At 41.7% G+C, this 25,406-nt stretch overlaps 1 protein-coding gene across 1 annotated transcript in view; it reads left to right on the top strand.

The window, feature by feature from the left end:
* The window catches only part of LOC115625275 (dorsal-ventral patterning protein tolloid), a 44,236-nt gene that overhangs the window by 17,563 nt on the left and 1,267 nt on the right, over nucleotides 1–25,406 (top strand). Inside the window, exons 3-13 of the mRNA XM_030520277.1 lie at nucleotides 18,915–19,300; nucleotides 19,719–20,167; nucleotides 20,739–21,086; nucleotides 21,735–21,971; nucleotides 22,098–22,656; nucleotides 22,871–23,069; nucleotides 23,150–23,414; nucleotides 23,488–23,693; nucleotides 23,892–24,535; nucleotides 24,866–25,046; nucleotides 25,109–25,362. Of these exons, the coding sequence (XP_030376137.1) occupies nucleotides 18,915–19,300; nucleotides 19,719–20,167; nucleotides 20,739–21,086; nucleotides 21,735–21,971; nucleotides 22,098–22,656; nucleotides 22,871–23,069; nucleotides 23,150–23,414; nucleotides 23,488–23,693; nucleotides 23,892–24,535; nucleotides 24,866–25,046; nucleotides 25,109–25,362 (3,728 nt within the window). The remainder of the gene's footprint in view (nucleotides 1–18,914; nucleotides 19,301–19,718; nucleotides 20,168–20,738; nucleotides 21,087–21,734; nucleotides 21,972–22,097; nucleotides 22,657–22,870; nucleotides 23,070–23,149; nucleotides 23,415–23,487; nucleotides 23,694–23,891; nucleotides 24,536–24,865; nucleotides 25,047–25,108; nucleotides 25,363–25,406) is intronic.

Genomic DNA, 25,406 nt, shown 5'->3' with positions numbered 1-25,406 from the left:
TTGGTCTTGTGTCATGAGAGCGGTTTCACATTTCCGTGGCTGCAGCGCAAATCCGATTTAGGTAAAGCCAATATATGACATTGAGAGAAAAGCTAGCTACGCTCACAAACACATTCGCTAAACAAAAGCATTCTAAATTGCGTTAGCTGCTCATGCCGGAAGTTCGAGTGTGAGTGAAAAGTCTTGTAAAGCTTAAGTTCGTATCGAAGTCAGCAACTCATGCCGCCTCACACACGTGCCAAGTCCGACTCAATATTGTTTATAGCTGCGAGCATAACCCGCTCCCTCGCTCGCTCAGTCCCTCGCACCCACACCATCACGCATCTTCCAACTGCAGCGTACAAAATTAAGCGCCATTGTGGCCCTTGCCAACGCTTGCTGTCGCTGTCGCTGTCTCTGTCGATGTCGCTGCCACTGCCACTGCCCGACTTGCTGTTCAATTCAATTGAATTTACCTCAGTTTGCAAAAAATTGACTAAGCAATGCGGCACACAAGCATTCACTTTTGTGGGGGTATCAATGGGTGAGACCCTGTTGTTCAGCCGACCAACCTATAGCCCGACTTAAACCACTTAAAGTGGCCGCCTGATCAAATCTCGTTTCAATACTTAATACAATGAGTTTCACGTTTTCTAAAAAGTATTCGTAATCTATGGAGGTTAATTTTTTTAGAAAAGCGGAAATGCTAGCGCAATTTATTTGCCTCATTTTCAATAACAATTTTTGTTTGAATATAACTAACTACTTTTACTTAACACTTCATAAATTTTTATTTAAAAAATAAAAAGTGCACAAGATGGATATTGATAAATAAATAAATGAAAAGGTGAAATTTGAATTCCTTTGAAAAGCATTTCTATATTAATCAATATCCATCTTGTCCCCTTCAAGGCAATCCCCCTCAGATATAATGCACTTATGCCATGGCACTTATGGTTCCTGCGATTTTTGCCTATTCCCAAAACTAAAGAGACCAATGAAGGGAAAGCTTTTTGTCACAATGGATGAGATAAAATCAAAATCGAAGAATAAGGTGATGGCCATATCGAAAAGGGCATTTCAAAAGAGCTTCGAGGATTGGAAGAAGCAATATGGATACTGATGAATAACTAAATACTTTAAAGAAATCTCAAAATTCAAACAAATTCACATTTTCTACGTACATTTTAGCAGACTATCTTGATAAGCAAGAGTTGGACCTTTTCGAAATGGCGAGAGATCCAATACTTGTGTATGATAGAAATCATACTTGTATATGACATAGAGCCCTGAAACAAAATAAATATATAGTTGAATATTATTTGTAAACGCATTCAATTTTGGTTAAGCCATCGCGTAAGCCATTGGTATACCAGAAATCTGTCCAACATTAGACTAAAGGTGCTATCACCTCTACAACAGCAGGGTCTTGCGTCTCAATCTATGTTTGTGTGTGCCACGACTTTGTGCGGTGGCTGCAATTTGTCTGGAGCCAAGTCGGTCGAGCGACTCACCAGGCATTGTGAGTGGGTCTGACTTACTTGTACTTATACGTGGATATATACGAGTACTATATGTATTTGCGCACATCAATTGTCAAAAAGTTGGCTTCACGGCAAACGGCAACCGATTTCCGCCATGACTGTCATTGGCATTGTGCGCCAAGTATTGAAAGACGATTCCGTACAATGGGTCTGAAGAGCAATAAAAATATGTAAAAGATGTAAAGTATGTGACTATACAAGTATTTAAAGTCTTCGTTAAGCTTTTATTTATGTGTCAATGATAAATCATGAAATTCCTAGTCCAAATAATCGGTCTAATAATAAGCACATTTCTTAAACTTATTTTTTCATTACAAACTAAGAAGATGAATTTCTATCAAAAGTATTCCACAATTTTTGTTTAGATTTGCGGTTTTCCTTAAATAGGTTTCGAGCCCGGAAATAAGGTAATTTTCTTCTTACAAATATAATATATCCGAAGGATGCAAGGGTATACTAGAAACTGTTATATGTACTTATATAGAACCGAGAACTTTTGAACTGTAACAGCTAGCGAAGCCAAACAGGCAAGTTTATCAGAAACCACATACGTACATCAGTAATATTTTATAAGTATCGTCGCCCTAGGATCGATCGTTGCTACAATTACTCTACGTATTAGAACTTATTTGCTAATTGGCATTTAATTATATATGTATGTTGTCGATGCTTGGCTTGGAAGGATATTTTAAATTTGACAGAGTGTATGAAATATAATAGAATAACTTACAAGTATAGTATAAGTGTATCAGAACTCATGTCAGAGGCTAGTTTTTCTCAACTGCTACAATACCTGTATATTTTTTAAATAGTAGCTGTGTTCCTTGAATATTACGGATAAATTAAAATCGGATCATGTTGTCGCACTTGTATAGATAATAGACTAAAAGCATGTCTGCATTCCATTGTCAATTGCGTTTGCATTGCTCCAATATTGGGAAAATAATCAGCTGGCATGGGCCACCGGCTTCATTCAATAGTTACTGATATATGCCTGCAATAACCCATTGAATGTGAATAAGCAGCCATTGTGTGTGAGGATGGAAACGGGGATGCTATTGGTGTCTAGGCCAGGCGTAGGTCGTCAGCGTGTGGTGTCTGGCCTGTTCGGCTTTTGAGATAAGTCACATATTTGTGCGATATATAGTATATGTATGGTAAGACCCACCCGACTTGCATAACCGTTGCACTATCAATCATGACGTGCGCGCTGCTTTTCCAGCGCCCGTTTTTTGTCACTCACATAAGTGGCTGAGCGGTTCTTTCTTTGCATTGTTCTTTTATTTTCGAAAACATATGTGGGTCACCAGGCAACTGATTTATAATGCACACTCATTCGTGCTAATGTATGCAACTGCACGCACACACTACCTTCAAAATAAACAATATCACAAAAAACAAAACACCGACAACAATCCATTCTTGGATGTTTTATTTTATGTGAACATTTTATTTTTTGTCTACTTTGCAATGCAAAGCCGACTAATTGAATTTTGAAGTGAGCTCAAATTCATAGCAACGCCTAAACCTAAATGCCAACAAATGTGTGGCATCAGCAGCCAAAGGAACAACAACTCCAATAACAATGACAATGACAACAACAATAGCTAATCAACTGTCAATTCAAGTTGACTCAAGTTGGCGCAATTCGAAACTCGAAAATGTAATCTGCTAGCAAAGCAATGAGTGCATATTTCTCTGCCGACCTGCGTACGTGTGTGTGTTCGTTTGTATTTATGGTATATGCATGTACATACATATGTATATACATACTTGTATGTATATACAAGTACTCTATGCGCTTAGTATGTGAGTGAGTGAGTGCCTTAGAAATTTAACTGCACGCCATTTTGGCTTTCAGTTGCCAGCATCAGTCAGTGCCAGACTCAGCTCCAGTCTCACAATCGGCTTCAACTTCAACTTCCAGTTCTGCTTCAGAGTCGAGGAAGCCGCAGCCTTGCTAATGAATTTGCATACACCAAATACTATACATAAAAGTTTTATCAAAGCTGTGATGGGGAGGACTACAACAAAGACGTCTCTAAGCCGACTACGATATCTTCAAGCGACTAACAAGAGAGGGTGAATGGGGAGGGATAGGCGTGGCGGTTGCGGTGGGCTGATGGTTGGGTTGATGGTCCACAAGAAATCAAACCGCAAATGGCACTACAAATGTGAAAATGGCGAGAATGACGCGAGCCTGGAGACAACGGGACAAAGTTAGCGCCACCAACATTACGCGACAGTAATGATGGCAACAACAACAATCAACTACATCTACAACACCAACTATGATGGCTTCAAGTGGCATGTCTGCCCGCCCGCCTGACAGTCGGCAGCCCGTTAGCCACACAAACAACATGCCCAAGTGACTGCAAATAATTCCCCACATAGTAGAATTTGCAACATGCGACGAGTAGAACACGGAACATGCAACAACATGGCCGACGGCCATTCAAAAGCTCCAAACTAACGCGACGTTCCCACTCCCCGTTCCCCGTTCCCCTTCCCATTCCCATTTCCGGCGCTCTGGATTTTTTTGTAAAGAGAAATAAAAAGCCACTTAGAAGGCATTGCCTGCATTGCCAGCCAGTGAGGCTGTCTGGCTGCCTTGGGCAGTGAGAGGAGCAGAGGATGTGCGTCTGAAACTATTTACAATTCGCACTTTTGGCGGCATTGTATGCAGACGGATTGAGTTAGTTTGCTCTGGCTCTGGCTGTGGCTCCGGCTGCGGCTGCGGCACTTTCTGAGTGTTCACTCACACACTCATAGTTGCACTCACACACACAAGTGCGAAAGGGTTGGAGTGGTGGGCATTCTGAATGACAGACACACCACAAAATAGCAGCAGGCTCAGTTTACAAAACCACGACACTGGAAAATGTAACGTACATACATCATGGACGGGAGCACATCGAATCTTGTTTACCCTTTTCATCTTGACCAATGCGTTCCACATTACGTATTAACTCTCATGTCTGTAACCAGAAAGTGTATTTTATTGAGCTAACATTTATGATTACCCTGGATTTAAAGATTTCTGATAGCCCAGGATTGAATATGTAAATATTCTAAATTAAATCTAAAATCGTCATGCTGATTCAGAATATATAGCATATACTTTTAAGATTCGAAGATGAATCCTTTTGCATGTTTCCATCGGACATTCAGGCGGACAGCCTGGATGAACGGAAACGGCTGATCACAAATTAACCAAACTTGGCATGTAGACGCTCCTAGTCCCTAGGTAATACGAATTTATTTTATTTTTTTGATTTTTGATTTTACCCCCCTCTCCCGGCTACAGAATTTCGTCAATACTGGTCACATTTCAAAAGCTATAAACCAAACAGGAAAGGGTATTCCACTGTCGGGCTTGCTCGCCTGTAGCGTTCTCTCTTGCTTATCATGCATTCAATTTTATTTATCTTAATTTATTTATATACTTGCAGCTCAGAGTTAATTCATCCTACATTATAGTTTAATAGCTAGAAGTTGTTTACATTGATCGATGCCTAACTATTTATTCATCTCTTGTAAGCTTTAAAAGAAATTACCTATAGAGACAATTTCAGCCTTTGACAATTTAAATTCATAACTTTTATTCAAATTAAAAAAAATTACTATACCTTGAAAGAATTATAAATGTTTCAAACAAATATTTATCGAGGAAATCTCGAAAAAGTTGATTAATTGTTGTTAGAGAGAAAATTATTTGCCTTTCTGACCGTTACATGATTGTCGGCCTTCTAGCATGAACTTATATTTGAAAGTCGGGCGCAAATATAGTAATGACTGAGACTCTTGCCAAAGTTGATGAGAAAGTTTTTGTACTTTTGCTAAGTCCATTTTAAAGGGAAACTCATTGAGTTTCCAAAAGGGGAGGAGGGGGAGGGGAAAAGAAAGAGCAAATAGCAGTACCGGAAATGTTGCAAAATCGGAAGCGCAAATACAAGAAGAGAGAACTGGCCTTATGATGGCCCTAACTCCTCCCTCTATCTCTGGCCTCTTCTGCCCAAAGGCAACCAGGCAGCCGTTGACTTAATTTGTTGTGCTTTTTGCTCAAAATTGATGTTGTTGAAAAGATTTCCTTTTAGTTCTCCCTACCACAGCTACCAAGCTGTGCTTATTTCGATTTTTTGTTTGTTCACTTACTCCCAAGGCCCTCTTATTGGGACGCGGTCATGGCCACAAAATGTTCTCCATTACAAACTCAAAATACACACTTAACCATTTACAATTTAAACCAAAACATACACACACATTAGCACACACTTGCATGCTCTCATTTAAGGAATTTTTTGCTTCCTTTATTAAAATACAATTGAAGGTGATTGCAGCGTGGTGGGGTGGAGGGGGGGGGGGGGGCGTGGTTGCGGTGCTCTATCAAGGACCCATGTGGTGACATTTTCAGTAACATGTGTAAATAAAATAAACTAGCATTTAAGCTGTTTACATAATTAATTAATGCCAAAGGGCCGACAGAGCACAATGCACACAAAGCATTATTGTTCGTGTGTGTGAGTGTGAGTACAAAGGTATGTGTGTGTGTGGTCTTGTTGGGTGGTGCAGTCTGTCTGTCGCCCCCTCCCTGGATGACGGCCTGCTGTACGCACAATTGCATCTGTGAGTCAGTGGAGGGGGCAGCCAGCTTGAAAGGCTCCGACTGCCATTTATATATGTTTGTACTTATGTACATACGCTTACATACTAAGTATACTATATACTTGTATGGATGCTCATGAGGGCTTTATTGCATTGAGAATTGCACAACATGCCACTACCAAATTGAGCATTCCTTCACCATTTGCACACACTTTTGCATGCTCGCCACATTAAGTACTCGATAAACATATGCAGTACTACTGCGCACCCGTTTGTAACTTGATTTAGAGCCTGGAATCTGGCAGCGACTCTATTAAAACTTCATTGTAAAAAATTAAATTGAATCATTTATGTTTGCTTCTGCAACTAGCATTATAGTATATACGGTATACGTTTCCTAATTTCAACGGAGATAGGAATTGTAACTGACGAACGAAAACTTATACCCCACAAATTTTTATACCCTGTACCCAAAGGGTACAAGGGTATATTAGTTTTGTGCGAGTGCACATGGAACACACAGAAGGAGGCTTGGTAGACCCCACAAAGTATATATATTCTTGATCAGCATGACAAGCCGAGTCGATATAGCCATGTCCGTCTGTCCGTCTGTCTGTCCGTCTGTCTGTCCGTCTGTCCGTCTGTCTGTCTGTATTAACGCAAGGATCTCCGAAAGTATAAGAGCTAGAATAACCAAACTTGGTATACAGATTCTCCTGAGACCGAGAAAGGACGAGTTTGTTCATTTTTTCTGATCCACCCCCCCACTCCCCCCCTATTAACGATTTTCTATAACTCCCGTAATTCTTGGAATTTTGAACTAAAATTTGGTAGTCACATTAGGTTAGTAATTATATAAAGTCTCATTATGATAGAATGATCGGAAAGAAAGTTATAGCCATATAACCAGGCTCAATGCACACATACATACATATGTACAAGTACACAAACACGCATAGACACGATTCTGATGTAATTGTAAATGTATGCATGCATGGAATATTTTATATTTAATTAGTTAATATTTAGTTAATTAATTAAATTAATTTAGTTAATTAATTTAATTTAATTAAATTAATTAATTAATTTAATTACTTTTTTGTGGGGTGGTACAGGGTATTTAAGAGTTGAGCCTGCTCGACTTTAGCATTCCTTTCTTGTTTAAAAACTAGTTCATTCGCATGCCCTAAATATACATAAATACTATAATGTAGTGTAATTCAGTATATTTGGTATATATTTAGCGGCTTCCTGGGTTCTTCCAGATCAGCTAATGTGGAGATATAGCATATGTTACGAATAAAAAACTTTATCGAAATTGTGTATTTAAAGAAATGTACTGTACAAGTATCTTGTTTATTTTATTTGTACTCAATATTTTGTACGAGAGCCCAGCTTTCCGATTCCTGTTTTCACCTTTCTAGTTTCTAGTTGTACTAGAAATGACATTGAAATGCCGTCACAGACTTTAAGATATGATTCAAATTTTTTAATTGAAATGGATTTTATCAACTAGTATACCCTTTCACCCTTTGGGTACAGGGTATAGAAATATATACCATAATAATGGATGTTCTGATTGATAGCCCAATTGGTGCCACACTACACCACCACTTTCTACATATGAGGCACATAGGTATTAAATATTAGGAAACAAATCGTATAATCGTATAATCTACAGTACTGCTCGGTGACCAAAAAGCTGGAGACCCAAAATTGTAGTCCAAAATGCATTATATGAAAACGTAGAAATTGTGCATTTCAGAACTTTTTTCAATCATCCCCCTCTCCCGCAATTAGTGTTTTCCAAAACTCTTGAAATTCTTGGAATTTTTAACTCAAATTTGGTTAGTGTGTCCGTATGAAAGAAGGTTTGAAAAGAATTTATAGCCATAAATGTAACCTCTGCCCATCCTCTGCTGTTGCCGCTGCTTCGGCTCAACTCTGTACTGCACACATGCCTGCACACAAACACACACACGCACGCATAAACTCACATAGACACAATTTCTATGTAAATATGCAGTTATACATTCTCTACGTGAGTTTGATTACCCAATGAGGTAAAATGGATTTTTTTTAAATATTTTTATGTAATATTACATTTTTTTAAATTTATTTAAATTCCATAATTATTCTAAACAAGTGCTCAGTGTATTTTATAGTTGGGACATCCGACTCCCGCTTCTCCACTTGTTTTTTATCAAGTTTTGTTTTTATCTTTTAATAAAAATATTTCTAAAATACTTTTAAAATGTATTCGTTAGCGCTACATACAAAAATTTGTACATGCTTAGTGGCTTACATGTTACTTGGTTAAAAGTTTACGCAAAACATGTATGTTCAAAATCCAATGTGTGTCTGCCTTTGGCGACAGAACTTTGTGTTAAATGAACGCGGCGAACAGATGTATACCTGTCCGTCCGTCTGTAAGCCACGTTTGTATGAACGTAGAGAACTCTTGAGTCATAAAATATTGAAGATTGGTAAACAGGCTTGTCCACATGCAGAGCTGCCATATGACATTTCCTTGCAGAATATCTATTGTTCTTATTGGTAAGTTTTGTAAGGTGTCATAACATATTGCAAAGTAAAGGAATGGTCGATCTTAGTACCAACGAATCGACTTACTATATCATAAAAGCGATTGGTGCAACAAAGTTAATTGTAGTTGAAGAACTGGCAGGCAGGTACGGGCATAAATTAGATTATTCGTTAATTAATAGCTTTCACATTATAAGAAAGTTCATTAAATGTTAATAATAATTAATCGTTGAATTTCATGGGACTTTACTCTACAAGACTCTTTACCTATCCGAAACTAAGCTCCAAGCTTAGTGCAAATGTTCATTGCATACTTTGCAGCGCGCTCGCAACCTTTTCTGTACCGTAACTTCTTTACTGTGTATGTGAGTATAAGCTCCTAGAAAACGTGCAGAAACTGGCAACTGACCTTGTCTAGCATGAACTCATCGTATCAATTTATTTGTTATGCACACTACACTCAAAATGTCGATGTTGTTGGTGTTGTTGGTGCTGTTGACGATGCGCTATGCTATTTGTTAGCAATCAGTGTTTATTGAAATTGCCACAGCAAGTGGCATAAATAAGTCAAGTAAACAACAATAAAGCTGGTCGGCAGCAGCAGGAGAAGCAGCTGTAACTAAGATAATGCCACTACAGCCACAACAATAGCAACAATAACAGCAATAAAGTCGAAAATGTTTTGCCACAACATTGAAACGGCAACAGGCAACAAATTGTTAGACTTGCTGTTTCTTGCCAGTATTATATATATTTACATTTGTATATTAGTATATGTGTGTAAGCGTATCCTTGTACAAGTATATACTCGAAAATGTGTGTTTGTTGAGCGCATGTGTGCGTAATTTATGCAAATCGCATTTTAACTTGCAAATGTTATTTTAATTGTTTTGCCCAGCCACAAAATATGCAAAATGCAAGCAAACGACGAAAAGCCATACGTCTAGGGAGCCCCAACCACGCCCACTTACAGCCACCCACAATGGAGCACCCTCGCACCCCATTTCAGCCCCCCTAAGCTGCAATTTATGAGCATGGGCTGTACTCCCATGCATTATTTGCCGGCATACTCCATGCTATGCTATGATATCTGTTGCTGCCTGGGATTAGTTTAAAAGTCTGTCGATAGCTGATTGGTGTTCGGTGTTGGGGTATTGGGGTATTGGGGAGATGGGGTGGTTGTGGGTGTTTTGGAAAGACGGCAGGTTGCAAACGACAGCATGTGGTAGTTCAAAGACAAATTGAATACGCTCGGCATATTTTTGCCTCTTGCTGTGCCTCTTGCTGTGCCTCGGTCTGTGCAAATTGCGAAAATTCGAAACAGAATTTATGTGGAATACGAAATTGAATTGTGAAAAGACAGAGAAAGAAAAAAGAACAACACACGAATATCTGAGTAGAAAAAACAAACAGAAACCAAAACGCAACAGAGCGTGTGGCAGGCTTCATTTGCAGTTTAGCCCTTTGCGGCCTTTGGCAGCTCAGCTTGTTAAATTTACAAGCGCTCGTCCTTTTTGCTTTCGGTCGGGATTTAGTTTTGGATTTTCGCACGCCCGCATTTGCCTAACCCGAATGTGTTGGGAGGCCGCAGAGTGCTGACGAGATGCCTGCATTTCAATGCGCAAAAATGCATTTCAAAAATAAATTCAACATGGCATTTGCTGCTGCTCTTGTCACGGCACAATTATCAGATGCAACACCGACAGACGGAAGTTGGTGAAAGAGGGAGCTAGTCGGGCGGGAACCACAAATGGCAGCCAGAGAGGGAGGGGAGACGCGTATTGTGCATCGAGAGTTTATTGAACCCAAGTGGCTGCTGCCGCCAGCCAGTAATAAAGTGGCACCAACAGCCCAACAACTGAAGCAAAAGTTGTGGCAGTCTGAATAGGTGCAACACATATGGACACACACAAGGCACTCAGACATCATGGGGTGGCTGTGGTGGTGGTGGTGTTGGTGCTTGCGGTGGCATCACATACGACTTCCCCATTTCAATTTCAAAAACTATGTGCTAAAATTTTTTTCGCGTTCTACATGGCAAAGTTGTTTCTTGTTTCTAAAAATGCTCGGTGAAAAATGTATGAGCATGCGCTTATTCTATATTTTTGTGGCTGCAATGGAATATAGTTTCTATATTTTATGAGGCTGCTTTTGTTCTTGTTTTAAAACTGACCAGTAGTAGGCGTTATGGGAGGGAAGAGGGAGACTGAAATGGGCGCCCATGCAGTGCTGCATAAATATTTTGACGCAGTTGTCCATCATAAATCTGTTGTGGCAACTCAAACATCGGCCCGCTTGTGTTTGCACTTAAGTTCTATCTCCGTTTGGCCAAATACAGACACATGGACACACATATACGAACTATCTCACAAACACATATGTGCAGTGGTTTTATAAGCCTAGCCCGGTCATTGACAGGCTTCAATTTACAGCTGTGTTCATCGATATAGATGCAATTCGGAATACAGATACTATTTTCACAGTTGCTTGGCTTGCTTCCTCCAGTTGAATGTTGCCTTACCTTCTTTACGCCCATTATATTGACAAATAATAACACAAAAAAATGACGATTCAGCAAGAAAATCTTCTTGCACTAACCGGTTCCCCCAAAAATCAGTTACTTACAAAGTAATTATTCCGCATACGGGTGTTAGTGCTTTCTGTGGGTTGCAAAGCAAGGAATGTAATACAAGTTGGGTGTATATGGAACTAATTAGTTATTCATAAAGTCAAATAAAATGAGAGGAATTAACACTGTACATATAATAATCTAGGTAGATCACCGGTGGTCCCTTTCCTAGTGCAGTTCATTCTGTCTACTGCTTACATTTGTTTAAATGGTTCGATTGGGAATACCTATAAACTATGACTTTATGCTCAAATCAATAGTAATATGTACAAGTATATACACAAGTTATGTAACTTAAATATCATTTAGGAGATTGCTTGTATATCGGGATTGATAAGCGTCGCGGAGTGGGCAAGGATCAGTCATAGCCTCTTCTATTTGAGAATAGATCAAATCAAATATAATTATATAAAGCAATACATGTAATAATAGTATGAATATTGTAATTAAGAAATAGAGAAAGAAAATAAAGAAATAAACTGTTCGGTGCTTAAAACGGAAAATGAATGTTGGTCGCAGCTGCAAAGGTTTTAGTTTAAGTTAATTAAAGAATCTACTGAAACAATGCAGTTTTACTATTATTGAGGATTTTTTTAAACATTTTTTAAGAAAAATAAGGTAAAGAGCGAGTATGTACTAAATATTATCGTTTAAGAGTTAGAAGGGAGCCTACGTCTGATATGGTGGCTAGCACTGTTCGTGCATGCATGCATATATCTTTTTAGACCATTAGGCCGCAGGCAGAGCATTGGCATGGCCGATAGTGTTTTTCATTGTATGAACCAGAATAGGAGCGGTTGAAAAGTCCCAAAAACCTACGCAAGAGCTTCAAACGTGCACTCACCACGTTCATACTCGAATCAGTAATCGGTCTATGTCTATCGCTCACTCGTTCAAATTTTGACCGATGTGCCGGAAATGCTGTTGCGGCATTGGCATTGGCATCATCATCATCCTCATCCGGGCAGCAGGGTGAACCGGGATGAAGGAGAAAAGGGCAAGCATTTTGTGCCACCGGATTAGCCTGTCAGTGGGGGCTGTGTGTCTGTTTCTGTGTTTGTTTGCCTCTCTGTTTATTTGCTTGTTTGTTTGTTTGTTTGTGCCTGCGTGCGTGCGTATCTTTATTTGTCGGTTTCTATTTGTTTTGATTTCATCTTTAATTTCAGGCTGTTGCCACCAGCCTGCCTTCCCTTCCGCTCCTCTATCTGTCAGTCGCTTATCAAAACATAATTCAAGCCTGATAAATTTGTATATCCGCTCATTTAGCATGTCCGCGGGCGTGTGTGTGCTGCAAATTTAATGCCATTGTGGCAGCCATTGTAATTACAGACACACACCCATACTCGTACTGCAGATGCACTGCCATTTCCGCCTTTCATAACTCATACGCATCCGTGCCAGTTTCTGCATAATTACGGCCAAAACCGCCAGCTGTGCATTGTTGAATTAAAACAAATCCGAAAAAAGACAATAAAAAGGGAAGAGAAACAGACAACTTGCTGCTCAGTCAGTTAGTCAGTCGGGCAGTCAGATAGTCAGATAGTTAGTGTCTGTGTGTCAGTTAGTCGGCCGGTCATTAGTATTTGTATTTGTGTGTAATCGCTTGTGTTTTATTTGCGTGAATTATACTATTGTCAGGGCGATATCAACCAGGGCTTGACCAACCATATACATACATAAAGTGCTCGTTCGTCGGAAATACTTGTATGTTGCCAAAAAAAACAGAAGTAATGGACAGGCAGAGGATGGAGCAGCAAAGAGATGTTGCATGTACATAGCATTACAGTGGCAGCCGGCATGGCGTCTCTCCAACGACATGTTGTTCAATTATTTGTTTTTTGACCCACAAAATGGTTGCCAGTATTGCTCCCGCTGCCGATGCTACCGCTTCGGCCAGCATATGACGCGTAAAAAGTGGCAAACACGTTGCCCAACAACCATCAGATATTTGTTGTTGTCGCTGGTATTGCTGTTGTGTTTGTTGTTTCTGTTGCCATATCACGCACATAACTCGCCGCCTAAAGCATATAATCAGTTGAAGTGAGCGTGCAAAAAGGGCGGTGTGCGTTATTTTTAATTAAATCAGCCCTTTTTCCCACCCATAAACAGCCGGCACGTTACGCATACGCATCATGGACCCGGCCAAGTCAGACCAAGTCATGCCTGGTCTGCCCCGGCCTGGCCGACACCGGCTCGGCTGCAACTTGTGTAAATGTGTTAACATTTTTGTGGTCGCTATTAAAAGCACTGGACGCAGGGCTGCTCGACTTGCCTTCTGTTGTTGGCGCACTTTCTAACGCTCGATTTAAAGGCACGTCCGCACCATCTCGCAACGCAGTTTGTCGGTGTGAATAATAGTAGGGTATGGTGGTGTGAGGATGAGGAACTGTGAGTGGGAAGTGCGGAGTGGGGAGTGCGGAGTGCGGAGTGCGGAGTGGGGGTGCATAGCAGACGCTCAAAAATTTAATTACTTTCACTTGCGATCTGTTTGTCTAACGGGCGTTGCGAGAAAGGACGGCCGACCGGCCAGCCTGCCGGATAAACCATCAGCTAAAGGCATTTAACTTAATTGTAGCCGGCCAGTCAGGACAACAACAACAACTACTACTACCACAACAAGAACAATCGACATCTAAGCTACGCAACCAGCAATATGTGTGTGTCGAAAGTATGTCTGTGGGTGGCTGGATGGCTGGCTGACGGTTGGCTGGTTGGCTGGTTGGCTGAGTGGGTTCCACAAGAGGTTGTGTGTGGTAAGATGCGTTAGCACTTTACTTTAACAACGACGAGAGCTGCAGTGGCCACTAGAGATGTGCATTCTACATAGCGATCAATATAATGAGAGACATTAGGAGCTCTGAGCCAATGCTCATAATTTCAAACAAACTAGAGACTCCATTTATTTATGAAAAGAATTTAAGATGCTAATATATTTTTTCCACTGCCATTTTTTTCCATTTTTTAAAAAAATTTTTCAGTGGTTAATGATTGCTATAAATACGTTTGCATAGATCATAAAAATTATAAATATTAGCTACTTAATAAGCTTGGAATTCCGATTGTGAAAACTATTGCAATTTAAGGAATAAATGCTTGTTTGTAATATTGAGTGCTATCTTTTTTACGTGACCTTCTGAGTTCTTTTATTTTATTTTGAGAAGGATGATTTGCTTAAATGTAGAATTATCAACGAGAGCTAATAAATAATTGCTTCGACACAAGATCAGGGTCAAGGATCGGATCCATAATGAGAGATGGTACAGTTAAAGTGTTGTCAGAAATCTACAAGTATTTTTTGTCACTGCCTACATGCATATGTATGTGGGCTTGTAAAACTCTAAAAGTTATCTTTTCGATTAAAAAAAGAAGTTTGGTTATGTGTTGGGTCTATAGAGCTATGGCGATAAACAGGCTATAACAAAAAGGAGTTTACGAATGCATACATTGTTCTCAGAGGGCCAAGGAAGCGTTGTACCGCTGACGTTTCACACTTCTTTGAAAAGCCAACCAGTTATTATTGTAAGCTCAAAGGGACTTTTAAAAACCGAAGGATTTTTATGTGATTGATTGCGGGATGACGATGTAATTTTCCACATAGCTTGCATAAGAGAGAGAGAGAGAGTTGGAAAGTGCTATCGTATCAGGATAGGGATATGGCATTTTAGATTATAAGTATATTTGATCTTAAAATAGCTTGTTCTAGACGTGGAAAAGACAGTAAATATATAGTGAACTAATATTGCAATAAAGTGTGATATTTTTGTTTTTTGGGACCTTTTTTGCCTCTGAGTTTGATTCGGATGCACCCATCTCTAGTGCAAAGCTGTTGAAGTGCGTACGGCTGTGGACTTTGGCTTGTCGTACTGTCGTTTGCGCTGGCTTTGTGATGCTTTATTTGTCGAGTTGAGACGATTGCCGTGCACTTGGAAATGCAGCAGGAGCAGCATAAACGCTTTTTCCTGCCACTTCCATTTTTGTTCTCTCGTTGCCTGGCTGCTCCTTCGGGCCGCTGTTAACAGGATTAAATGCCAACTGCACACGTGGCTTGGGCTTGGCTGCCATTTTACTGGCCTCTGTTGGATGGCTCTCTTCCACACTCTGCCACTTCTTTATGCCATAGTACATTGTTGTTTAATGTGCACATCACAAATTTAAATCAATCATACGCCACGTGGTGCTGCACTGCTCCGGACAAGGTCTAGATGGGGAGAGTGTATAAATTTAAATTTCGTTTACAATATGTATCCACATGTTCGTATGTGTTCTCTGGTTTTAAATCAAAATCATAGCCCATGTGTCGTACCTGTCGTACCGCCTCCCCTTTGGCGTCCATCAAATATTTTTTTTGCGCATACATAAATATTTGAACTATGCTAGAAATTGTTGTGCTGTAAAATCAAATGCAAATATTTAAAGTCAACACGTTTCATTGGCTGCCAACAAAAAAGTTTGCGCTCTGCGCCGTGTGTTTTGATTTGGCCGCAATTATATCGAGCCATTTGCCCTTGCCAACAGCCAGTCAGTCAGTTAGTCAGACAGGCAGTCATTTAGCCAGTCAGACAGTCAGTTAGTCAGGCAGGCAGTCAGTCGAGCAGCCAAGCGGATTAATTCCTAAGCTCTCTCTCTCTCTCTCTCTCTCTCTCTCTCTCTTTCTCTTGTTCTCTCTTCATCTTGATACCCTATTATGGCAAGCCATAGAATAGTTCTTGTGCAAGCTGAAATTAATGCATTAATCTTTCATTTCCCAACGGTGCATGAAATTTTTACTTTTGATTGAAACCGTTGCTCGTTCTCTCTCTATCTAGCTCTTTCTCTCTATGCAAATCTGTTTCTCTGTGTTTGTCGCCCACCATCCAATGGCAAGCCATATTTCCTTTGCGTTTTTGCTTGCTCTGCTCTGTCGAGGGTCTGGCTTTGACTTAGTCGTAGCAACTTATAACGATTTTACTGCTGCTTCACTGGGCATCTCCTGCTGGGTGCGGGTGGGAGCTAAAGGGCGGAAGCTGGCTGCCATGCTGTGATGTTTTCAGTGCTTCTGGTGGAAGAGTGCCGATGCCAGGCGAGCGATTGCAGCAAGGCAACCACAGTGCGTATGATTGACATTGATTGCAACAAAAACAAACTTGTGCTTACTCTGTGCGTTCGCTCGCTCGCATCTGTTTGCTGTATGTGTGTGTGTGTGTGAGTGTGTGTGCATAACGTTGCCATGCTTGCATGCACTTTCAAAAACCAAATCAGAAACGTTGCCAGCTTGATAAATACGTAATTTGCAATTTGCTAAACAACACTCATATACGAGAATATACGCACAGTTCAACAAAAGTGCATTACAGTGAGAATAGAGCTGAATTAAATTTGTTTTAATCGAAATAAAATGTGATTTGCCTTTGATTTCAGATTTTAGTCATTTTTGTATATTTTAGCATGTATTCCAACTTCATATTACTCTCATGAAAAGGAAGGAAACCCGTTATATAATTATAAGACATAATATATTAGCGAATCTTTTGTCTGCAACGTAGATTGAATCCGATTTCTTCTTGTTAGGAAGAGGAAACCGGTTACATAATTAGACATAATATATTAGCGAATCTGTTTAGCGAAGCATTTTTTAATGCCGCGATCTTTACAGTGTCTTGGGCAACGTTTTAGCAAACAAAAATTACACAACCCATATGCAAGTCCATCAAATTGAGTCCAAAATTGTAAATAATCTTGCCATTAACAGTCAAAGCGTCGTTATTCTCCATGAGCATTAACATTTTGATTCAATTTGTTTCATCTTGGGCCCAATCAGCAAAACGCTTCAGTTCTTCTATCAATTTTAAATTATTTTATTGCCAAAATTCCCTAAATTGCGGTCATAGTAGGCGACGAGGTTTCGAATTTAATAGAGTAGGTATTTCAATTCATTGTAGAATGGTGTACTGCTTACCTTAGACTTGGCCAATTGTTGTTTCTATATATGTGTATTCCATGATGTATTACTTCATGGGTTACTTGATATGTTACTGTATTAAGTAAGAAAGAGCTTCATTAATTTATATCCTCTATATCCTTAAAAATAATGATGATGACATCAAAAAATCTAATCTAATACCCTTCCCTCTATTTTACAACAACAACTTGATTTCTTTATGTTCATAAAGAAGCCTTGGTTATTGCTTTATAGCTGTAATACTGTGGGATAAGTAGTGATTAAAACTAACAGCCAGACATCGCGGTTTAGATTGGAAATATATTTAATACATTTCATCAAGTTAAGAATGTGAAAATATCAAAAAGACAGTTCTTATAAAATATAATAAAAATCAAATGGATTTATATGTAAATATATATGTACTCGCACAAGTACAAGTACTTTTTTCACTAGAAGTTAAGTGATTTTAAGGCTTCAGTTTACCAACAAATTGGAGTTCATAGGGTTTCAGAAAAATGAAGTCGATACTTTTTTGATGTTTTAGGGCAACTGGCTTCTGCCTGTTTCATATTCGCATTTAATGTGAATTTGGCATTTTAGTTGCTGCAGCGCACTCATTTGGCACACCTGGGCATCAATTTGGGATTCATAAGTACACGCCGGTCCCTGACAGTTGGAAAGCAATGTCCGTTCTCTGTGGCATAGATTGCCGTACAAATAGTTTGCTATGATCGGTCACACCAGAGAGGCGCATTGCATGCACCTGCCAGCCTTTTGGCAGTTTAATTTGCGTGTTTTAAGAGATTGTAAGCCTTGTCGAGCTTATCTGCAACTCCCCCAAGTATTGACCTACTTTACTTGCATGGAGCGTCTCGGAGCCTGATTTCATTTGTGGGGGCGCATTTGCAATAATCAAATTGCTGGCAATGCAAACGAAAGACGAAACTGGGCCAAGTGAAGTCAAAAAGCATGAACCATCCACCTCAGCAGGTCCCACTGTATCAGTGGCCTGAATAAAATAAAGTTGCACTATATTTATGTTTAAAAACGGTGCAATTCAAAGCTCAAACGAGTGTGCAAATAAGCCACGCAAACGCCGCCACCGCCCAGTTTCCCAACGCAAATGAGTTTTTAACTCTGTTGTTGTTTAATCTTTATTTTCATTTTTTTTTAATAGATAGCAAACGCACTTAATTAATTTTATTTAACATGCCTGAGAGTCAGTGCGCCAACATTTTCATATTTGTATTAACTTTTTTCCTGCCACATGCGGGCCACGTTGCGCATACGTCGCGCGGCACCATTCGTGCTGGCTTAAACTAACAGCAACCCCCTCAGCACGCTCATCCCCCAACTGGCCACTGCACTGATTAAATTGATATGCACTGTCTATCCACGTCCGTACATAAACGGCTCCGTCCGTGGTCTGTGTAAATTATAAATTACCAACGGCGCGCGGCAACAGTGAAAGTGTGCTGCTCCTCGCGAATGTTCCATGGAATCTGGTTTCGGCCACCACATGAAATTTCAATTAAAATAAAAATGTATGCGCTTGTTCGCGTTGTCGCTTATAATTAAAATAATATGCGTGCCACGACCACGACCACGGCTGCGCGACAATGACTTCTAACTTGGCTTTTAAATGCGCTTCAATTTTCTGTTATTCATGTATTTATTTATTTTTGCTGTCCAGGCGGCTTCATGGGCGATATAGCGCTGCCAGAGGGCGACGAGGTACCCATAGTAGCGCGCACCCCTATCACTGATCCCGTCGAGTCTGAGTTGGAGTTTGAGTCGGACTCTGCGTCGAACCAAGTACAGGACACGGCCCTGTTACAATCGGATGCGCCGGCTGCGGCGGCGCCTGCCAAATACAATGCCAGCTTTCAACTGGATCTCGAAAAACTCAAACAGGAAGTCTATCACGAAGGACTGCAAGTGGAGGAAGAAGGTCTGACGGACATCATTCGGAAGAAGACAAAGCTACCCACGTTTCTTAGTCAATCTTCCAATCAAACTGGCGGTGGACAGTCCTTTCAACAGACTAATTCCCACTATCCGAGCAACGAGGCCACTCTGGTAAGTTTCCAGCCTAATCCCTTCAGTCGACCTAATTTGGTATCCGCAAAGTATGCTTTGAGGACAGCCAGAAGCATACAGTTTTTGTATGCTTATTCTTGCTTTGGAACCAACTATCGAATCAGAACAAGTATTTCTTTATGGTGTAGAAGCAGTTTTATGTTCGTTTAGATACAATCTTGAATTTTCAAAAGTCATGTTTTATTCAAACAATATTTTATTAAAGAGAATGGTTTCTGTGCTTGAGCGCCAAAAATGCTCGTCCTTACCTTTATTATTCCTTCAATGAAGCTGGTGGATTTCTAAATCTATTTAGTTCTGACATCTCATTATATTCTCAATTTAAAAACTCTTAACATTGAATTATCTTGCACACAAGAGATTAGTCGCCCACTTACCAATTTCCACCTATAAATAGCATGTGAATGAGCTCGTGAAGCCTACCCATGAAACGGCTGCGGACTATGCACAGGCCGGGAGTTACAAGAACGAAGTGCTGACAACGACCACCCATCGACGTAGTCACAAGGCTGCCAAACCTGCTCCACTTGAGCAGGAGGAGGAGCAGCGGGCGCCCGACATGCCGCACCTAAACAAATCGCAAACTGTCCTCAACTTGCACCGAAATGTGGACCAGCGCAAAATTCAGTCGGACAACAAGGACATCGAATACGATTCGGGAAATAATTTTGTGCTGTCACGCAGGCAGCCCCACATAGTCCCCACCTCACTGCCCACGCAGCGCTCCACGCTACCAAATGTGTACAGTAATGCCGGCGGCAATGGCATGCATCTGGACGACGATGTGGACTTTCTGCATGCCCGTGGAGTGGTCCGACGTAGGCATCGGCGAGGCCGCAAGAATCGGTAAGTAGAGCCGACAGACGCACAAGTTTGAACAACTTGCTACACGATTGCACCAGCAACTACAATACGCTTTAAAAGTATAGTATAGTACGCTTGAAATAATTTCAAAATGCATTCGGGCAGATACTGGAATAGTGGAATAAGAAAGGATCATCCGATTGACGCATAATTGGGGTAGGAAAAATGTCATGTTAACCATTACAAGTACACTTAACTAACAAAAAACTACACTTGATAAAAAGCCAGAGCAATAGTAAAAAGTAATTAGTAGTAGAAATTGATTGTCGTCAGAGTTGGGTACAAATTGTAAAAATACAAGTACATTACTGCTGTTAACAAAATGTTCTGGTTTATAGAGTTTTCGCGTTCTTGACTAACCCATTTGTTCAATAGTCGTTAGTTCTCTTAGAAAAATACTGTACAGCGCTTTTTAAATTATTGCCATTTGTGGTGAATCGTGAAGCCATGAGTTCTTTTTATCGTGACGAGGTCCTTCATATGGTACCTTGTTACGAGTCCATCTCTAGCGTCCACATGCACAGCTAATGCAAATTAATGATAAACATGGCAGGCGCAGTAGCAGCGGCAACAACAACAATAGTACCAGCAGCAGCACGGACTATGCCCAGAAAGTGCAGCGTTTACGGGAGGAGCTAAATCGACCAGAACGCCAGCACAACCACCAGCACCGGCCAAAGCATCACAATCAGAAAAAGCAACGCTCGAAGCATCGACGCCGTCGCATCGGCCATGCCACTCATAGCATCGATGACATCACGTCCTACGCGCCACAGAGTTTTAATTACTCGTCCGCGCATGCCGATGAGCTGGAAGTATTAACCAAACGAAAGGCCACCATGGATGCCATCAATGCTGAAGTGCAGCACTCCACGCTTGAAATGGATTTGCAAAATGCGGAGTAAGTTTCGAGACCAAAGCCATACACATGTACAAGTATATTTCAGCCTTCCAACCTTGCCATCACTCAACCCACCAACCTACCACCCGCACTACACTACTATATCTCTGTGTTGCCACCTCAGCCACATCCGTTTCCGTCGTCGTTGCCATTTCCTGCCCTGTTGTAAATTGTAGCCAGAGGTTGGCCATTCAATTCGTGCTGCGGCTTTGGCTTTGCCTGCCACAGCAACTGCCACTGCCACTGCCACTGCCACAGTGACTGCAGCTCCTCGGCATAAATTTTAAACAAACAGCAGTCATTTTTGGCTGGCTTTATGCGATTTAGTGCCTTTCTCCCGCCCGCACACACTCCCACACACCCATGCAAAAGCACGCCCGGTTGATGTGTGTGCGTGCAAAGTTGAAAAGTTATGAATTTTAATAGAAATTCGCGTGCCAAAGTTTTGGTAACAGCAACGAAAAATGTTTGAAAAACTGTTGGCAATTAAAATGCGCATACGCCACGTGAAACTTTGCGCGCCCCCGCACACTCGACACTCGACACCCCACCTCATACCTGCAACAAAAGCAACCTTAAAAACCAACTGTTGCACTAGCACGCTGTAAGCTGACACCACCGCCCTTTTACTTGTATTGTGCTTCGCAGCAACCTCAAGCAATTGGAGCAACATCATCGCGTTGCACGTGCCGTCACGGCCAAGAAGGAACGCATCTGGGACTATGGCGTCATACCCTACGAAATCGACGGCAACTTCAGTGGCCTGCACAAGGCACTCTTCAAGCAGGCCATGCGCCATTGGGAGAACTCTACGTGCATCAAGTTTGTGGAGCGCGATGCGGAAATACATCCCAACTACATTGTATTCACGGTCCGGAGCTGCGGGTAAGTCTGACCATCGAGCCTACCTTAAATCTAACTGCAAATTTTTGTATAACATTAAAAGATCGAAAATCTATCCATTTATTTTATTGATCGAACTGCCATACAAGTATATTCTATATAAAATAGGTGCTGCTCGTTTGTCGGCAAGCGCGGCAATGGACCGCAGGCTATCTCGATTGGACGCAACTGCGACAAATTCGGAATTGTGGTGCACGAGCTGGGACACGTGGTGGGCTTTTGGCACGAGCACACGCGACCCGATCGGGAGCAGCACGTGGTCATAGAGCACAATAACATCATGAAGGGACAGGATTACAATTTTAATATGCTCTCGGGGGATGAGGTGGACTCTCTGGGCATGGCATATGACTATGATTCTATAATGCACTATGCGCGCAACACATTTTCCAAGGGCACCTATCTGGACACCATTCTGCCCATTGAAATGAAGGGTCGCAAGCGACCAGAGATCGGTCAACGCCTGCGCCTCAGCCAGGGCGATATAGCTCAGGCGAATCTGCTATACAAGTGCCCCAAGTGCGGTCGCACCTTCCAAGAGAGCACGGGCATCTTTGCCAGCCCCGCTTACTATACAGCGGGCGCCTTGAGCAACGAGACAGAGCAGTGTGAGTGGCGCATTACCGCCACCCATGGAGAACGCGTTGTCCTGCGACTGGAGAACATGGTAGGTAATCCAACCTGTCAAAATGGTCCAAATTTGTATCACAACTATTAAAAAGGAAAGGCGAAACAAAATAATTTCCATGAATTCATAGCAGCAACTAACAATTTATTGATCGTTTTGATATACAAGTAGTTGGGTAAAGAAGAAAAATCCTGGCATAATCCTAACATAAGAAGAACCACCTTAAGACAAAGACTCTTCGTTGCTTTTGCAGAACATATTCAAGTCAAACAACTGCGAAGCGGACTACTTGGAGGTACGTGATGGCTACTACTTCAAGTCACCGCTAATTGGACGCTTCTGTGGAAAGGTGGCCAACGAGGTTATAACAACGCAATCCAGCCGCATGCTGCTCACCTATGTGAACACACATCGCAGCGAGGGCTATCGCGGCTTTAAGGCAGAGTTTGATGGTGGGTGCAATAACAATAGCAAGAACAACATAAATAGCAGCAACTATAAATTGATTATACTTCCCTTTCGATTTTTGCAGTCGTTTGCGGCGGTGAGTTGTCCGTGGATGATACAGAGGGTCGCCTGGAGTCGCCCAACTATCCACTCGACTATTTGCCGAACAAGGAGTGCGTGTGGAAAATAACCGTGCCAAAGGGCTACCAAGTGGCGTTGAAATTCCAGTCGTTTGAGGTTGAGAACCATGACAGTTGTGTCTATGACTATGTGGAGGTGCGCGACGGCCCGGAGCAGGATGCGGCGCTAATTGGCGTTTTCTGTGGCTACAAGCCGCCACCAAACATGAAGTAAGTGCAGACCCAGCCAGATATACCCACAAACAGGCTCCAACACCCACGGCATTGTTCGCTGCACTTTCAGGTCAAGTGGCAATTCGATGTACGTCAAATTCGTGTCGGACACATCGGTGCAGAAGGCCGGTTTCTCGGCTATATTCATGAAGGAGGTGGATGAGTGCGAAACACAAAACCACGGCTGTGAGCACGAGTGCATCAACACGTTGGGTGGCTACGAGTGCAGTTGCCACATTGGGTACGAGCTGCACAGCGATAAGAAGCATTGTGAAGGTGCGTCTTCCCATTGCCATTAACCATTCACCATTCACCATTACCCAATTGCTTTTGTCCTTTGCCCGGTTGGCCATTGTGTGGCCGCTGTATGTCACTCACAGGCCAGTGACCGAGCGCCCATCCGCCCTGCTGCCAAGTGTCGTTTTAATGACCATGTCTGTGTTTCGCTTTAACTCTCGCCCTTCTTTTGTTTAGATGCCTGCGGCGGCGTTATCGAGTATCCGAACGGAACCATCACCTCGCCCTCGTTCCCGGACATGTACCCCGTGCTAAAGGAATGTATATGGGAAATTGTGGCGCCACCCAAGCACAAAATCTCGTTGAATTTCACCCACTTCGATCTAGAGGGCACGTCGCATCAGCAATCGGACTGTGGGTACGACTCGGTCACCATTTACTCCAAGCTCACGGAAAACCGCCTCAAGCGCATTGGCACATTTTGCGGTAGCGCCATTCCTCCGACGGCGACCTCGGAGAGCAATGCACTGCGCGTTGAATTCCATTCGGACAAGTCCATACAGCGTTCCGGGTTTGCGGCCGTCTTCTTTACGGACATAGATGAATGTGCCGTAAACAATGGCGGGTGTCAGCACGAGTGCCGCAATACCATCGGCTCCTACATATGCTTCTGTCATAATGGCTACTCGCTGCACGAAAATGGACATGACTGCAAGGAGGGCGAGTGCAAGTACGAAATATCCGCATCCTTTGGCACCATCTACAGTCCGAACTATCCGGACTCGTATCCCCCGAATGCAGACTGTGTGTGGCATTTTTCCACAACACCGGGTCATCGCATCAAGCTCATCTTCAACGAGTTTAACGTGGAATCTCATCAGGTGGGCAAGAGTTCGACTCTCTCTATAATCTGTTTTATACAAAACTTTTCATATTAGCCTAATGAGGCAGCCCAAAAAATTTTTTAAAATTATGTATTTCGAACTGCAATTCCAGTCCTTCGTCAGAAGGCCTAAAGCCCTTTTCTTTGAATAGCGAACCTTATTGCGGAAATCTATTCTTGTATGAAATGCACATTAAAAATGCAACTTTAAGTATTGCTAGCGACCACATTTGTATTCTGAATTCTGAATTCTGAATTCTGATTTAAATACTTTAAAACTAGGCTTAGGATTTGTTTAAAGAATTGGAAATAATGAGGGTCATTGCAGGAATGCACCTATGACAATGTGGCCGTCTACGATGGAGAATCAGAGGCCAGTTCCATTCTCGGCCGTTTCTGTGGGGACAAAATACCATATCCAATATCCTCGACCACCAATCAGTTGTATATGGTGCTGAAGACAGACAAGAACAAGCAACTCAATGGCTTTACGGCCATTCATTCAACGTGTAAGTGAAGCTACTATCTACTATATTTTTAAATGGTCTATGTTCAAACCTGGAAGTTGTAGCTTGTGGAGGCTACCTGCGTGCCACCAACCAGATCCAGCAATTTTACTCGCATGCTCGCTTCGGAAACCAGGACTACGATGATAATATGGATTGTGAATGGACCATACAGGCCCCACCAAGCAGTAATGTCCAACTGCTCTTCCTCACGTTTGACATTGAGAGCAGCGAGAACTGTACCTACGACTATGTGCAGGTCTTCTCGGGCATGGAGGACACTAGTGGACCCATGTATGGCCAATACTGTGGCAATGTGGTAGGTGTTTTAAGATATACAAAGTCAACTCGAGTTCATCTCTG

This window comes from Scaptodrosophila lebanonensis, unplaced genomic scaffold (assembly GCF_003285725.1).
Source record: "Scaptodrosophila lebanonensis strain 11010-0011.00,11010-0021.00 unplaced genomic scaffold, SlebRS2 tig00000072-arrow-pilon, whole genome shotgun sequence".
Lineage (NCBI taxonomy): Eukaryota > Metazoa > Arthropoda > Insecta > Diptera > Drosophilidae > Scaptodrosophila > Scaptodrosophila lebanonensis.
This window is presented reverse-complemented; position numbering and strand designations above follow the sequence as displayed.